At 37.4% G+C, this 17575-nt stretch overlaps 1 protein-coding gene across 5 annotated transcripts in view; it reads left to right on the top strand.

Moving 5' to 3' along the window:
• The window catches only part of LOC128265474 (inositol-trisphosphate 3-kinase A), a 30721-nt gene that overhangs the window by 11183 nt on the left and 1963 nt on the right, over window positions 1-17575 (top strand). The window contains exons 1-3 of one of the 5 annotated variants that reach the window (XM_053001504.1): window positions 2445-2698; window positions 6168-6834; window positions 16818-17067. In XM_053001504.1, the coding sequence (XP_052857464.1) occupies window positions 6388-6834; window positions 16818-17067 (697 nt within the window). In that variant the 5' untranslated portion in view covers window positions 2445-2698; window positions 6168-6387. Of the gene's footprint in view, window positions 1-2444; window positions 2699-6167; window positions 6835-9637; window positions 9775-14490; window positions 15957-16817; window positions 17068-17575 lie in introns of those variants that run through there. The other 4 variants (XM_053001501.1, XM_053001503.1, XM_053001502.1 and 1 more) reach the window with 4 other exon arrangements.

Raw genomic sequence — 17575 nt, forward strand, 5'->3', positions numbered from 1 at the left:
ACCAGAATTTCCTGGTTTTGTTTTTCATATAAAAGCCGTAATCGCCAAAACAAACCAAAAATGTTTGCTTTATTCGATTCCAGTTAATTGCAGCTGCAGTAAATTAGCAGCGAGTAAACGACTGGCACATGGAAAATAAAATTATACAAAATCAGATATAGTTAACAAAACATTTCCCTGGAAAGCTGCAATCGATTTTCTCCCATATCAACAGAATGTACAAAAATGTCTTTGTATTCAGATATAATAATTTACCAAGTGGCTTTAAAAATATACAAATTTAAATGTCACTGTAATCATACAAATCAAATAAATGAATTCAACCCACAAGTGTATAGATAAAGTATAATAAATGTGCCAAAAATAGATATTTTGAATTTTTCCATGGCATTTCAGTGAATTGACATGGCAATAAAGAAATTAGCAAATACCTGAAGGTCTATTCACATTTCGTTACCGAATCATCTAGTACAGTAAGACCTCCAAAAGACGCACCCCAAATATGCTGGCATGTTCTCGAAATTGCTGATAAGGCGAAACAAGAGCACTTGTGCAAGGCAATAGATATCGCCTTTTAATATTAGATGGCCACAGTGGAGATAACCGAATAACAGATAAAGAAATTGGATAGGTCTGTTTGATCAAAGGGAGGCGGTGAAGCGGTAAATTCGATTATGGCTACACTGTAAGACAATAATTATAACACTAAAACATAAAAAACATTTAAATCACTTTAAAGTTTAAACCTTAAAACTAGTCGAGTAAATTAAAAAACAAAATACATTTTATATAAAAATGCTATGTTAAAGCTTTGTGTGTTTGGCTTAATTTCAAATCTTGACCTTGAGTTGTTCAAACCGCTTACTGTTTTCATACCAATTAATCGTCTCGTTGAAAACAAGTTATATATATAATATAATTTGTATTATAATTATACAAATTTTAATTTCATTTATTGGCAATGTTTGTTATTAAACAATGACCATTTCTCTTTAATTTAAAATGTTACATTTACTCCAGGCTTTGTTTGAAATATTAACTTAAAAGTGAGCCAAAGTAAATAAAAATTTTTTGTGTTGACATTTCTTCATATAAACAAATAATTTAGAAAATTCATTTGCTATTTTTTGTTTTTTCTCAAGTTTCTTACATAAATCGGATCAAAAGCCATTTCTATTCGGAGTCCCTGCCTCATTCCGTATGTATCTTTGCATCTTTGCGGCTTTTCAACTCCACTCGAGACTCCACTTTATATGACAGGCTATGATTGGGACTTGGATTGTATTGGAATTGGGTACTCCGTCTGCCTGCTTATCGGTTCAAGCCATCAGTGCGACTCCATAAAACACTTAGTTAGCCCCCCTCCGCCCCCCTTTAATTGCGGGTGTGGCTGGGGGGGGCGTCAAGTGGTCAATTAATAGCACACAAATATTGTGACAGCCGCCGCTCTCGTCATAAAGCCAAGATACATGAATCGAGGAGGGGTGATACCGCTGGGCGTCGAAGATGGAGCGCTACCGATTAGAGACGCCGGCAATTTGCATTATGCAAATCAAATGCCAGCGGCAATTTGCCGCCGCAATTAGTCGCCTTGTCAGAGGATCGGCGACAAGGAGTCCGAGTTTGGTTTTTCAGCCAAAGACTTTGAGCTGAGCCCTACACTCAGAACAAATTATAACCAATGTAAAATCATTTCATTTATATTTATTGGGCATAAGTATTGTATATATACAAGCCTGTATTATAATGTTAGTCAAAAGTTTGCATCTCAGTGAAGGAAATATTTACGGCCTTATAAAGAAATATATTATAGTCTCTGTTTACTCTTTCTATAGCTTATAAGTAGAGTCGTACAACTACATGATCTGTCTTCCGTATTAAATTGGAAAAAATTAATAAAAAATCATAACGTTGATTTCAAATTAAAAAAAGTTTTTTCTCATGGAAACATTCGAAAATGCATACAAATCTAAGTATCTTTTATAAAGATAAAGCGCTAGTCTTCAAGTTGCAATTCAAGCCTTTTATGTTGCTGACTTCACAGGGAAGCACCTTTTTTTTAAGTGTATGAAAGAATTGGCAGGGGGAACCGGGCAAGGGTTTTGGGTTCTCTGGGACCTTGGGCGCTTGACGTTTGTCGCTGGGGTTTTACATGTTTCAATCAGCGTCATTATTCCATCATGTTGTCGGTTGTGTCGCCGCCTGATTTATGTGTCGATTACGTCTGGGGATTCGGAGTGACGGTGTGGCCAGGATTAAGGATAGTTCTCTATGGGGTTTGTTCGTCTTTCCCCAAACGCTGACCAAACGTTTCACCAACCTCAAAGCTCCCAACCCATCGATTTCCCACCTCAGACGATCGTTTTCGACGCCGATCACTTCGGTTTTCAACTTCGTTTGCGGTAGCCATCGGTTGTGGCTGTTAGTTGGGTAGCTTTGCTTGTGGCCGCTGTAACGGCGATGCCTCAGTTGCCCGAGTGCCGTTCCAAAGTCAACAAGCGGCCGATCGCCGCTCCGATTCGTTCCAATACGACACCATATATACTCTCCATACCATACGTTCCGTAAAAATCGACAAAAAAAACCAACCAAGCCTCGTGAAAACTATTTCTGTTCGGTTTCCATTTACCTAGTGTTTCCCATTTTTTTGTTTTGTTCCGCGGAGGTGGAGTTGAGGATTTGAGGATTCCCAGCAGCAGTGAGTGTGCAGCACAACACTGGTTTATCCATCTGCCAGATATACTATATTTTATAAACTGACCCTAGGGGCCTGACATGCAACTACCATAAACAGCAGTTGCACAGTTGCACAGTTGCAGTTGCAGTTTGCCTCACTGCTTTTATGGACAGTGTGCAGTGTGCAGTGTACAGTGAAGCCTGTGAGGCGCCGACAAAGGCATTAATCAGAATTCGATAAACTTTGACATGCAAGCGGCAGCCAAATGAAGCGATCTTCATAAATCAAAGCGTGGCTGAGGATAGAGAAAATGTACTAGAGAAGAAGGGGGGGCCCACAAGTCTACTAACTTTGATTTATGGCCGCTACGGCGGACCGCCAACAAGTTAATTGAAAACGAGGCGTGACAGTGAAATTTGCCACCGCACGCCAACGGCGGAATATAAATATATATCAAGATATATATATACATATATAAAGTGGCCAAAGATGTACCGCTGATCTCAACTGGATCAGCCAGTAAATATCGTTGGAGAGGAGCCCCAAGTCTGAGGCACTTTTCCAAATGTGCCACTAAACTGACAGATTTGGCCATAATAAAAAATTTAAAAGCCAAATACAAGCCGAGCGTGTGTGTGGAGTTTGGAGTCTGGAGTCTGGAAAATAAGTTGCCAACTTTAATTTATTGTGACATAACGGTATAATCTGACATAAATTATTGATAAGACGAGCGCCCATAAAAGTACAAGACAGTTGGCTTAAGCAATACAACACAACGCCACACAACACACAACACACAACAACACAACACTTGAGGGGGGTGTTTGCGTTTCTGTTTGTTGGCTTTTGGCTGGAAAAGCTGGAAAAACTATAGCGAAGCCAACGCGGTTGTGTGGCGGGAAATTGGCGGACGAAATGGCTAATAACAAACAAGACGAACTGGGTTTGCTCTATTGCGCTCGGGATCGTATGATATCGAAAAACATTGCTAAATAAGCTATTAACAATATTCTAATCATTTCCATTTCATTTCATAATGGTTACAATTATTTATTTTAGTCTTTTTATCTGTTGTTTAATGAGAAATGGGATTGTTGTTTATATAATTTTGTTTATTAACTACAACCCCCAAAAAAATATATATATTTAAAAGGGATCACGTCATTCAATTAATATTTTTTAAAATTCAACTGGTATTATAACTTGTCTTTTATTATTCTAAAATTAAATATATTAATTATAATAATAAGAAAATTCCATATTGATCTTAAAATTTCATTTTGGTATTCAAACAGATTTATTAAAGATTTTATCAAAACGATCAAGCTGATAATTTCAAATATTAACTGTATCATATAGTCTTTTCTTTAAATTTTTAACCCCTATTTCCTTTTTATATTTGTTTGTACTTCAGTAATGGTGTATATTAAGTAAAATGTATCTGAAGGAAGTTATTTTAAATAATACAAACTGATTAACAATGTTTTAAAATTTTATTATTTCCTGTCTATAGAATTTAAAATTGATTAACAAGGATTTTAAATTTTATTAATTCCTGAACATCTTTGTTTGGGGGAGTCGTAAAGTTTATATATTATTATATCTTTTTTCTGGTTCGCTTATTATTTTATTTCATAAATTTGTCAGACATTACCTTTGTGTTAGTCAGGTTATTTTTTTTTTTTATATTTACGGGGTCACAGTGTGTTTGTATAGTTAAACATTTTGAATGACAACTATTATTATTCAACTTAGTTATTCATTCATTTATTCGATGGCAAGTGTTAAAAGCAATGAATAAAGAACACAAATCAAGTCATAGCTGATTAAAAATTTTGTTTTCGTTTATTTTGACCATTTTTGAGTGAAAGTGCGTAATAATTATTATAATATTGTTATAAAAAATACACGTTTTTAAAGGATAATAATTCTATCAATGTGAGAAAGGCCAATTAGAGAATGTTTTCTATCAATTTAGATGTCTCCTCTTCACCTGGTCATTTATGCTTACACTCTATGTTTATTTAGAGAATAAATATAGACGGCTATTAAGTTGTAGTACCCATTTTGGATTTATGGTCAGGGTATAACAACGGCCAGAGTGAGCCAACAACAAATACCAGAGCTGCTTATAAATCATTTGGCTAACAACAACTGGTCGGAACTGCAATTGGAGTTGCTGCAGTAGGATCTGGAGTCGGAGTTGCTCGGTTCGCTGCAAAAAGTATCTTTTGGATCTATTATTTAACTTTTATGTGCGCATAAATGCGGCGATATGATGCCGATGATGACTGGAAAACTGGCTGGCTAAGGAGTTTGCGAGCCAGTTTTTCCCCGCTCGGCAGGTTTCAATTTTCCGTTTTGAAGAAAAAACAAAATAAAAATCTCGACCGTGTCTGCTGCACTTTCATGTTAATTAACAAGAAACTTTTATCAGCACTGCGATTAAGCGAATGCCACTTCTAACGCCCCACAACCCCAGATCTCTTTTCCTTTTGCAAGTCTTTATCCATTTTGGATATTGGATATGGATATGGAAATGGATATGTCATATAGCCCCAGCCCCAACCATTGATCCACTCAGATAAGCGCCGACACACAACAAATTGTGGTCCATAAATTTTTGAATTGCGAATGTCCAAAGAAGCCACGCGGAGATAAGATTGTCTGGGGTGTGGACATTGAATTGGTGGAATTGAATATTCCACATTGATACCGGTCATTTTGGCCGAAAAAGATCTCGTTGATTAATCTAATTTAGCGGATTTATAAGTTATCTCATGCAAATATTGATACTGGACATGCCAGCTGAAAGAGATTGGAGTGATTTAATTGAATTGGAAAATGGCTAATAGAAGTTAAAGCGAACATATTGGAATAGATCTTAGTTAGCTCAACCAACTCTCAAGCTTAAACAGATGAGAGCCATTAATTTAAATTGTGAAAATTGTTAGAGGTTGTAAAGATGAATGTGTATGGCCGTCTATGGCTTATTGGGAATGGTTCAATCAATTAAATTAATCTGTTGTGGTCCATAAATGAAAGGTAGTCCAAAAATAAAATAACATATATTCCATATTGATATTGAAAACGTCAACCAAAAATGTTTAAATTGATTTATATTTTGTTTGGATTCAATTTGATTAAATATTTCTTATAAAAGCTTAAGTTTTTCAAAAACATATTAATAACATACATTATATATTTTTAAAAACTTAATATAGCTTGTTTAATCATGCCCAATTATTGAAAATGTTGACCAAAAACAGTTAGAATAGCTTTATATATTTGATTTTGAGTTTTAGAACTATGTATTCAAATACAGGTCACTAAAACCAATACAAGACTTGAATTAGTTAAAAATGGAATGGAAAAAAAACCATTAAATTTATATTTCTTAGCCGCCAAAAGTGGTGTTGTTATTTATTAAATATAATTTTGTGTTAAAACATATTTAAAAAGAAAAATTTTCTCTCCTTTATCTTTGCAGGTATGTTTCAACTGTCGCTTAGTTAAAATAAATAGCCGGAATCTCAATCTGGGATATTATAACGTGTTGCTAGAGGGCAAACGGAAAACAAAAGACTTAGGCAAGGAACTTGTCGCCAGCGGAGGTGGACGGAGGACCAGGAGGAGGGGCAGAGGGGGGAGCGGCGGAAGGAGCGGAAGCGGGAGTGGGTGTGGGTGTGGGTGGCAATCGTCTGGCGGGCATGGCCCTGTTCCCCTCCTCGTCGCGTCCGCGGACGCTCATGGAGCAGCTGCTGGCCCGCAAAATTGAAGCGGCTACCGCTGCGAGCGGTGCTACCGCTACCGCTACCGCTACCGCTACCTCTGCCGCCCCCGCCCCGCCATCTCCGTTCGCTTCCCCCGGCTCGGCCACGCCCTCGCCCACATCACCCAATCCGCCCACAGTGGGTGGCAGTGGCAGTGGCAGCGTCAGCGGCAGTGGCAGTGGCATACCCCTGCCATTAGCCTTGGGTCTCGGATTGGGCCTGGGCATGGGCGTGGTCAGCCGCCTGCGACGCACCGACTCCTTGGACTCTACCAGCAGCCTGGGCTCGCTGGCCTTCGGCGAGGACGTCTGCCGCTGCGACGACTGCCTCTTGGGCATCGTCGATCTTTACGTAATCAGTGCCGCCGAGGCGGCCAAGAAGAAGGTAAGCCACGTAAGATTCAGCTTTAGCTATGGGATCATATTGTGCATATGTATTTTGAGCACGTACAACAAAATGGCAATAATAAGAGAATATTTAATAAGAAAAGTTTAATTACTTTGTGCACTTTAATATGAGAATATGAGAATATTTTATAAGAATATTTAATAGGAACAAATAATAGGGAATAAGTTAGTAAGAAGTAAATATTTAGTAAGATAATTGTAATCAATAAGGGTTTTACATATATAATTATTTTTTAACAAAGCTAAATCTATTCATGATTTTAACCAACGCTTAATTGAATTTGTACTGTGTTATCACAGGAATATAATGGAAATAATTAAATAATTATATCTTAATAGGTTACAAATACGTATGTTAAATTTTGGGCAAATGAACTAGATGCCCTTTGTAGTAGAATAAAATTATAATCAAATAATTTTAGTTATAGTTTTTAGTTTGGGCAACTTTGTGTTAAGTCATTTTGGAAATGGCCAGACTCATTAATAATTTTCGGAATTTGCCCCAAAATTCCAAATTAAAAGGCAATCTTAACTGTTCCGAGAAAATTAACAAATCTTCAGTTATTACTAATTAGATAGTTAGCAAGAGGGTACAAAATTGTAGAAAACCGTTTCCATAAACGTGAGGTGTACAAATAAACACGCTTTTGCAAATTAAAACTTATTGATTCCATTTCTCGATCGTTTTTTGAGCTTTATTGTTGTCTTTTTGAAAAGCTTTACCTAGGGAGCTTGTCTCCGCTATAACAAAACTCTTCGCTGTGTACTCGTGCTCAATTAGTGATGGTAGAATTTACTGGTTAAAATTTAGAGATACCTGAACGAATAATAGATTTTAAAATTTGCTATTAGTATTTCCTGACGAGCCCTGGATCAAGCCTTGACCCCCAAAAAAACGAATATCAGCATTAAATTTAGTTTAGTCTTGTGAGACTTTTGCCTGCAACATAAAAATCGACTTAGAGACTTCCGAGAGACTTTACATTACATCATAGTTTTTCTTTAAATTCGCCAAAAATTAAATTTTCTAGCTGTGAGTGCCAATCGATTGGAAATTTAATGACGAATACAAGGAGTTATGACATTCCAACTTTTGAACACTGCTCTTAAAAATAGCTGTTTTGTGGCTATAATTTGGCTAGAACTACAGCACTGACTTGGACTGTTGGACCGGTCCCATTGACGTCACTAGCATCTGCGATAGCGAACGAGAGCGAGGGAGACAAAGAAGAGAAGCTGCTCATGCGTAAAGCGTGGATCGTGTGAAAATGAGATCGTTCAACTGATAAGCGAAATCGAAGAGGAGGCGGGGAAGGTGGGCTGAGTGGGCGGAGGCCTTGAGATTTCGGAAGAGAGCGATCTCACCAGATTTTTGCTTCCCAGGAAGCTTAGCCAAAACTATAACTCGCAAGAAGATCGCATCCCTACTGCTTATGCGATTTTGATAAATATAGTGATTTCTGTATTTAATGGCCCTAAAAACTTTCTCTTGGAGAAAGTGATTTGTGAGTCATATTTAATAAGGATCTTGGTGGCGATCTTAAGAAAGTCTTTTCTCTTTCCCTGTGCTTTTTTTCGATGTGGCTCTTTATTTTCATTGTATATCTCTTTCTCTCTTGTGAATTTATTTGTTTACCCTAAGCTCATGTACGCTGATTTACAAATCCAGCTTCCCATGTTCCCATAAACAAACAATGATATGCACTTATTCGTATAACAATACCCAGACATTGTAGGGTAAACACAATATTAGGCTGTGTTTATAATATTTTAAAGAAACAATAACACACAATTTGTAGGAGCTAAATAAATTTAACTGAAATTTAAGAGTGTTTCGTTATCTACTCAGTGAATTTAAATATCTTAACCATAATAATTTTAAATTAAACTGTAACATTTTTAGAATGTTGATCATTTGTATTTTTAACTTTTTCCACTTACAAAACTATTGAACAGATTATGACTAAAAGTTTTTCTCTGTGCACTGATCCCTAAGATCATAATCACAGAGAACTGATTGCAAGTGTTTATTTTGCTGTGTTACATTAGGGAAATTTGACCATATCGTAACGGCATTTTCCGCTGCTGCTTAGGATCTTATTATCATTGACGTCATGGCTTCATTTAACTACGTCATCGCGGGTGAGTCTAGGCCAACTAATGAGCTTTGTTCCCCGGGTTGGGACCCTGTCTCTTCCAGGTAATAATTTTTTGTTTTTATTTTTTTTTTGTTTTTATTTTCAAATAATAATTCTTAGTTTAAGATTTTTTGTATTTGAATTAAGTATATTTTCTTTGTTTTATGAAATGGATTATGGATTAGATGTCAGACTAGTTACTTAAAAACATATCATAATTTATTTCATAAGACTGAATATGCATAAAATGGATCTTTGGGGAAGCTTTTCACCAAACGCGATTTATTAATCTATCAAAATAGTATCGATTGAATATCAAAGATATTTTCTATAATTATTGATTTTTTTATGAGTGTGCCACCCCAAATCCGCCTGCTCTGCGTTATCACTGTGAGCACTGATTATTTTCATTGGATTTTGATAGGATTTTGGTAGGGATATACTAAGCAGAATGCTGGTGTTGCTGTTGCTGCTATTGCTGTTGCTGCTGTGTTGTTACAGTTGCTGTCGTGTTGTTGCTGCTGTGTTGCTGATGCGTTGCTGCTGCTGCTTTGTTGTTGCTGCTGTGTTGTTGCTGTTGCGCTGTTGCTGTTGCTGCTGTGCTGTTGCGGCTGTGTTGTTGCTGCTGCTGCTCATCGCCGGCGGAGCTCTCAGCGAGTTCGGTTCGGTTTGGCTCGTTTGGGTTCCGCTTTTTAGAGCAGAGTCGACCAGTTGAGCTTTTGCTGCGATCGCGTGCGGCTGGCTCGGGGTTTCGTCTCTGGGTTTTGTCATTGGTATTGGTATTGTTTTTGCTATTGCTGTTGCTATTGCTGTGGCTAATGCTGTTGCTGTTGGAAGAGTACTATTGCCCGTAGCGCCGACTTTCCGCGTGTGCTTCCACATATCTCTCGCCGCGTCTATTTGTATATATCTTTATATATGTTCGTGTTTTCTCTCTGTGTGTCAAGCCAATGCCAGAGACCGCGTCAAGCGGCCCACCAAAAAAACAACACTAAAAAAAGAAACAGAAAACCAAAAAAAAATTATAATAAATAATAATAAACAGCAACCGCCCAGAGCAATATTATTCAGAAAATATTATAATTTTTGCCAGTTTTTTAATACATTAATTTTGATTGGTTGCGTGCCTTTTGATTTTTGTATTCAAATTCAATTTGAAGCCGAAAAAACCTAAACGAAGAAAGCTTGGAAAATTCCACTAAATTTATAATTGTTCTTAATTAACAGTTAATTGCTCAAGAGTATGTGTATCAGGTCCAAAAAAATCTTTTTAATCGTTTTAAATTAAATTTATTTAGCCAATGACTGTGTGTCCATATAATACATATCATAGTATACAAAATCTCAGGGAAGATAACACAAACGATCGCAAAAAAATTATAATCATACTTAATTAAAAGTTAACTGCCATATTGCGTGTATATTTTGTTCTGAAGTTATATTATATAACTTAATTCTTAATTAGTTAGATTTTGGACCATTTTTCTATATATAAAAGCTTTAACAAAAATTAATTGCCAGCCAGCATTTTGTTATAAAGTTACCCAAAGAATTTGTTATCTGTATGATTTGTGTGTTTATTTTCCGAATTTTTATATTTATTTTAAAGATTACGGTATATAATTAACCAATAAATCAAAAATATACACCTCAAACATAAAGTTAAATACAAAACCAAATTTGTAAGAAGAAGATAATACTGTTATACAAACTGAAGACCAATGAAATTCAATTAATTTCACTGGCACTCTCGAATCAATAATAATCAAAACGAATAACATGTGTGACAGCTGTTTTTTTACTGTGTTCTAATTGTAACTTAAATACAAATTTCAAAAGAACCAAGTGGCAAGTTGTAGACTCTGCAATGTGTTGCTGCTGTTTCGTGTTGCCGCTGTCATTGTAAACTGTGTTAATTGAAGCACGCGCCAAAGCCCCTCAAAAGAGAGAGACAGCGAGAGTCGGAGTGAGGGAGAGAGGAGAGATTGAGGAAGACATCAGGCGGCAGACAGAACTCTTATACTAGATGACTGAAATAGCGAACTGACTTTTGCACCGAAAATCCGAGTATTCAGGTTTATGTAAACATTTACACACTATATAAACGACGTCAATGAGAACGCCCCTAACAGAAACCAAGACCCCCCTCCCGCCCAAATAAACCCCATTTAAATTGAGTGCTACGCAATTTGGGAGCAACACCCACATCCACACCCACCCAATAACACCCAACAACACCTCCCCCTTCCCAAAAATAAATTGTGAATTATATAATTGAAGAGCCAGCACCTTCAGAAATCGTGTTCATTTGCGTACGTACAGCGAATTCGGCAATTGAAGCTCATTAAGTAGCCAAAAATGGAACTAAATCACCCCTCACCCTCCCCTTTAATTGGCGCTTAATCGTTTCAATAACATCCGCCCAACCACCCACATCCCGAGGCCCAAAACCGTATCTGAATCCAAAACCGAATCCCCGAAACCAAAATCCATTCTGTGCGTCAATGGCCCACAGCGAAAAAAAAAAAAACATTCGCAGATCCATATTTAATGTCAAGTTTAGCTTTGTCCTGCACACAAAACGAATTGTTAAATAAAATCAGGAATTACCATTAATTTTTTTTTATTGGAAATGTATACATATATTCCTTAAATGTAACTCTATACTTAGGTCCTTCGGTATTGGGTATTTTTTTTAGTTTTACTTATTTTTCTATATTCCTTGGATATATAGGGTTTTCAAAATAACAATTTGAGAATTATTTTTGTTTTAATGTGAAAACATATAGTTTTGGTCTTGAGATTATAAAAATATACATTTATTTTAAAAGTTGTAATGCCAATATATAAATATTTTTTAGATTGAAACTTATAAAACTTTTAAAAATCAGTTCCAAATCGATTTAGAAAGCTAAAAAAACATTTTTCAGTGCTCGAATTGAAGAAGAGAAACAGAGACTCACACTCAAAGAAACGAAAAGAGCGAGGGTGATAAAGGGAGGAGAGGGAGGTTGACAGCAAATTGTTTACTTTATTAATTTTAAGCTTTTGGTAGTTAAATAATGAAAAAAAATAAATAAATACTGAAAGAAATTGTTATGTGAATGTGAATAGCGCGCATTAAGCGCGTAGTGTCCATTTTTGGTGAGTGGGTGGTGCTGTTAATTTGAGGGGGGACTAGAGGAGAGAGGGGAGTGGGGAGTGGGGAGAGGGGTGGGTGGATTTTAGGGGAGGGTTGCCAAGTTGGGGTTGCAATACCCCATTACGTACCCCCCACAAAACTCACATCCAGACACACGATCTAATGTATCTATATGCATAGTAGATAGCGCGATATATCGAGTCGTTATCGTTTTTGTCGCTTTTGTTGCCATTGCCATTACTATAGCCATTCATAGTTGTTGCTGGTGTTGACGGCATCGAACAGTGTACAATTGTTTTTATTAGATAACAAGCAAATTGGTATTTAAAACGGTTCGCAATCCAAAACCAAGCCCAGCCAGATGGAAATATAAAGATATCGAAAGATAAGACGAAGAATGCTCACTGATGAAAAGTAGGATCTATTTGAAAAATGAAATGTAAATAGCAGACTCAAGGAATATAGGAAATCTTTAATAATACTATAAACAAATGTTTCAATATTAAATTGATTGGTGCTTCTTATAAATAACTTTTTCTGTACTCAAGTAGAAAGTCGCATTAAATAAAGAAATATCACTCATACGCCATAAATGGCTAAACTATAAATATAATAATAATACAATAGGAACTAAGGAAAGAAAATTCGATAAAGGCAGTAAGAAAAGACTATTTCAGTAAATCGGAAACAGTGGAAATATTGTTTTATAAATGGCATTGGTCACTGTCTTTCAAACAATAATAAATAATATTTAATTGAAAGTAAAAATAAAAGCAAAAGGAAACATAGACAGTAAAATTGTATTCTACTTGGACTTGGATCACTTAAGTATTTAGTCCAACATCATTAGGTAGTGCCCTTAACGGCAAGAAGTACTCATTTAGTACGAGCCCTTGCTAGCTAAGATCTTGAAGTGACCTAAAGTACTAGATTTTAAACACATCCACTCATACATCCTAAACCAAATATGTGGTATGAGGTTATTAACCTTTGGTGGAACTGAACCACATAAAGCCCCTTTCAAGTTAAAACCTAATCGGCATTACATTGATTGATCAACCTTAAGTTTAGAATACCCTGTAGTTAGCAAACCAGTGAATATTCTGGAAGAACTGATACACTCGAAACCCTTGTCCCACTTACATACACTTAGTATTCAAGCCCTTGCATGGGCAACCCCTGACTTTGGGTTGGAATTAGATAAGCCAAATATATAGTAGTCGATCGCTAAGTAGTACCCTAAGCGTTACGATCTATTGTTGATATGGGTAGTACCAAAGTTCTTCAGACATGTGGTTGCTGCTGATGTTGCTGATGTTGCTGTTGCTGCTGTTGCTTTGCTGTTGCTCGTATTGCTGCTGTTATTGTTTTTTGTTAGTCTTGCTGTTGTTACTTCGTTATCGCCTCGCGACGACGGCGTCAACATTTGCAAATGACGTCAAATGTTATAAAGAAATATCAGTTGGTATATGTAGGTATATATATACCTTAATGCGTTGTATGTACATACGAATATTCGGTATAGGTATATTGTTGCTGTTGCTGTTGTGCACTGGCGTAACTGGATAGCCGCGTCGCTGGCATTTCCATTATTATCATAATGTGCTGTTCGATTTGGGTTTCGGATTGGATTGGATTGCCTTGCCCGACTCTGGGCGGTTTCGCTTGTGGTTGCTTGTGGCTGGTTGCTAGTTGCTGGTTGCTACTAGGTGTTGCTGCTTGCCGGTTGCCGCCAGTTTCCCCATTTTGCCAGCTTCTAGCTGTTGGATGCCGCAGATGGAGCTGCCAAGATGCCAACACGCTCCGACAATGCCTACTTAGTTTCTATAGTCTGTCTTTACTTTTTTTCATTTTTTTCTTTTTTTTTCACTTTTGCGGGCTGTGTTACATGGCACATACATATGTATGTGTTAAATTTAATCAATTTTGATTGATGTGTGCGCATTACAGCAGCAGCAGCAGCAGCAGCAACAACATCAACTTAAAAAGTAGTCAAAGGCCAAAAATCCAGCTGCAACGAAGCGATAATACCCTGATCAAAAAGGGATTTCGAATTGTTTTCCCTCCAAAAACTCTAGAATTCGAACTTTGAATTAATTTTGGAAACCCCACAAAAGTCTCTTCCGCTTAGACATTCCTTAACAACTCTTTTTTCTTAGGCTTGTAGGTCTGTAAATACATCATTTTTAAAATTGGACAGTACCATCAAATACAATATGAAACTTTATTAGGTCAAAAACAAAAGCCATATTTAAAATACTTAATGACTATTGAAACTAATTCACATGTAAGTAATGTAATACTTCTCAAAACTTTTTGTTGGAATAGATTTTTGTCGTTTGGAAAACAACAAAACATTTCGAACCCTTTTTTTTTAATGTCTACTTGATTTATTAGGTGTTCACAATTTATTTTTTTATGGTTGTGTAGCTTTTTGTAGCATTTTGCTTTATTATTATTATCTTAAGGGTGAGAGCTTATATTAAGTGCTCTCATTTTGTTTTAGAGGCAATCAATTTTAGTGGATTGTTTAAAGTGTTGGGGTTAGAACAGATTTTTGTTAAAGGCTGTAACTAAAGGTTACCAACCTTCGATTGAAGGGTATTTGGTTGATAGGGGGACCCATCGCTTGGGTTGTTAACAAGACAGATGCGGTTTTTAGGCGCGAACGGGTTCGCAAATAAGCAGAAACCGAAGTGCAATCCCAGCTCTGCAACTCTCTGGCTTCGACTTTTCTATAAACACAATCTCTATCTACAATTTTTGATACCCACACTTGCAGAGGTGGTTGGCTAATTCGCTAAGGCTATAAACTTCCACTGATGCACTTAACCGAGTGCCGTGGGCCAGATTCCATGTAAAATGTCCGTGTGCGCCCTCAATCCCAATCAAAATAATCAGAAGCCAAAGAACCAGACAACGAGATTACCATCCTTGGCAACCGGAAACGGCAACGGCACCGCAAACGGAAGTGGTGCATCGCAAGCAAAGGGTTCCATAACGCCTCCCACTCCGCCACCCTCGCCACAAGTGCGGATCTTCGAGGATTTCGACAGGATGAGCGCCAAGGAGGTGTACTATAACGAAGCGGGCAAGAAGGTCACCGTGAAGCTGCTCCACTTTCCCGATGTTCCACCCGAGGAGATATCCAAGCTGAAATTTGCAGACGATGATGATGATGATGATGGTGATGGCGAGGATGGGAACGGCGTGATGGGTGATGATGCCGATGAGGCCGATGAGGATAGCGATACCGGAAGGCGACCCAATTCGGGCGGCAGTGAGACGGAAACGCAAAAGGGTCAAGGGTCAGAGGCCATGCCCAGCGCCTCCTCGTCGAAGAAGATATTTCGCCGCAAACTCTCCGGCAATAATATGCAGCCCCGGAAGTGCAGCCTAGCCTTTGCCCAAGCCCACGGAATTCGCCAGCGGGCCGAGAAGAAGCTATCGATGCCCACCATAAGCATAACGGCCAATTCGGGCGATCATGTGGCTCACAACTGTGGCCTGAATCGATTGGGTTTGGGCTTGGGTCGAAAGCTGTCGCAGCAATACTCGCTGCCCCTGGAGTCACCCGGTTCACCCGGCTCACCCACCACAAAAATGGGTCCGAGGCGATCGCATTCACCACTGGGCCAGAGCCTCTGCCCTGGGTATATCCAGTACTCCAAGTCGCTGCTGGAGGTGCCCATGCCCCGGGACTACGGGTACGCCAGCAGCGATGATCTCAGCTCCGAGTGGGACTCGGATGTGTCCACCTCGGCGGCCGGCTCGGCAACCGGATCCGGCTCCTCATCTCAGGCCACAGCAACCAAGAAGGTAGGATATCTAGATATCCAGATATCCAGATATCTAGATATAAATATCAAACAAAAACAACGGTTTGTATCTGGGATTGTTCTCTGATATAAAAATGGAATGGCTGTTGAGAATTTCAACTTGAAATTGATACAAATAAATAAATACCATGGATATTAAATTGCATGATCTATTAATAAAAATATTTCAAATAATGTGAAAAATTTAAAATTGTAAGTGCATTATATTTAAGTTTAATGAGGCTTAAATTTAAAATATTTTAATAAAATTAATTAGTTAATTAATGTATTCACACCATGTTTTTCAAAGTCTTAATTTTTAATGCTACAACCTAGTTAGTAGAGAACAAACAAATTATTTCCACGTGATTTTTCAGCTGGTTAACTGGTATTTACATATGAATAATGGCTTAAATAATGAGAGCTCAGCTGAAAAATCAGGGCAAAAAATTGGGTCTTTAGTCAGCTGTCTTTTGTAATTTATTTTTCTGTTTTGATTCCAATACACAAGTAAATTTTATTAGTTACAAAAGCAATTTGAGCCAACATTTTAGTACCAGAAAAATAGGTTTTTAGCAACGGAAATAGGATTTGTAAGATATAGCAAAAGAAAATAGAAAAAAAAACCGAAAAATTTATATATTTACATAAATCAATTATAAGTTTATCTATAAATGCTTAAATATAAGGATTTTCATTTAGAAAGGATCTACATTTGAATTTACTTATAAACTTTATATGTTTGTAAAGACTTTTGGTATTCCTATTTTAAGGTTTTTATAACATATAATATTTAATGGCATATAGAAACCAAAAACTCGGAACCCCTTGATTAATTGATATACCCCCCTGATCTTTGCAGAGTTCCGGCTGGCGGAAGATCCGCAACATCGTGCAGTGGACGCCCTTCTTCCAAACGTACAAGAAGCAGCGCTATCCATGGGTCCAGCTGGCCGGACACCAGGGCAACTTCAAGGCGGGTCCCGAACCGGGCACCGTACTCAAGAAGTTGTGCCCCAAGGAGGAGGAGTGCTTCCAGATCCTCATGCAGGATCTCCTCAGGCCTTATGTGCCTGTTTACAAGGGCCAGGTGACCAGCGAGGATGGCGAACGTAAGTTAGGAATGATTAATCCAATTATCTATATAATATGAATAAGAATATCCCCTAGACTATCTTTCTGATTTTATAAAATTGAAAAAATGTAAGGGCTTACATCCTTTTTTTTTATTAGAGGAAATGGATCAGAAACACACATTTTCAGCTTTGATTGGGCCACTTTTTGCATTATTTTCAAAGTGCTGCCGTTTTTAGCGAACATTTCTTCGGTGAAACATTTCTTCGAATCAGAACTTTTCGAAAAAAAAGTTTTTTTCAAGCGTTTTTTTTTTGTCATAACTTGGCATAAAACCGATCCACAATTGAAAATCGAACTGTATTGTATAGCTAAGGACTTTAGGAATCGATATCTTTGACTGTCTGACTGATTTTATTTTTTTTTTTGGCCAATTTTCACATTTTTTTGCGAAAAATGATCAAAAATAAAAATGTTCAGCTTTGAACGCCAATCGACTAAGAACTTCACAACGAGCGCAACGAGTTATTAGCGTGGGTTGACCCT

The sequence above is a fragment of the Drosophila gunungcola genome, unplaced genomic scaffold (assembly GCF_025200985.1).
Source record: "Drosophila gunungcola strain Sukarami unplaced genomic scaffold, Dgunungcola_SK_2 000126F, whole genome shotgun sequence".
Taxonomy (NCBI): Eukaryota; Metazoa; Arthropoda; class Insecta; order Diptera; family Drosophilidae; genus Drosophila; species Drosophila gunungcola.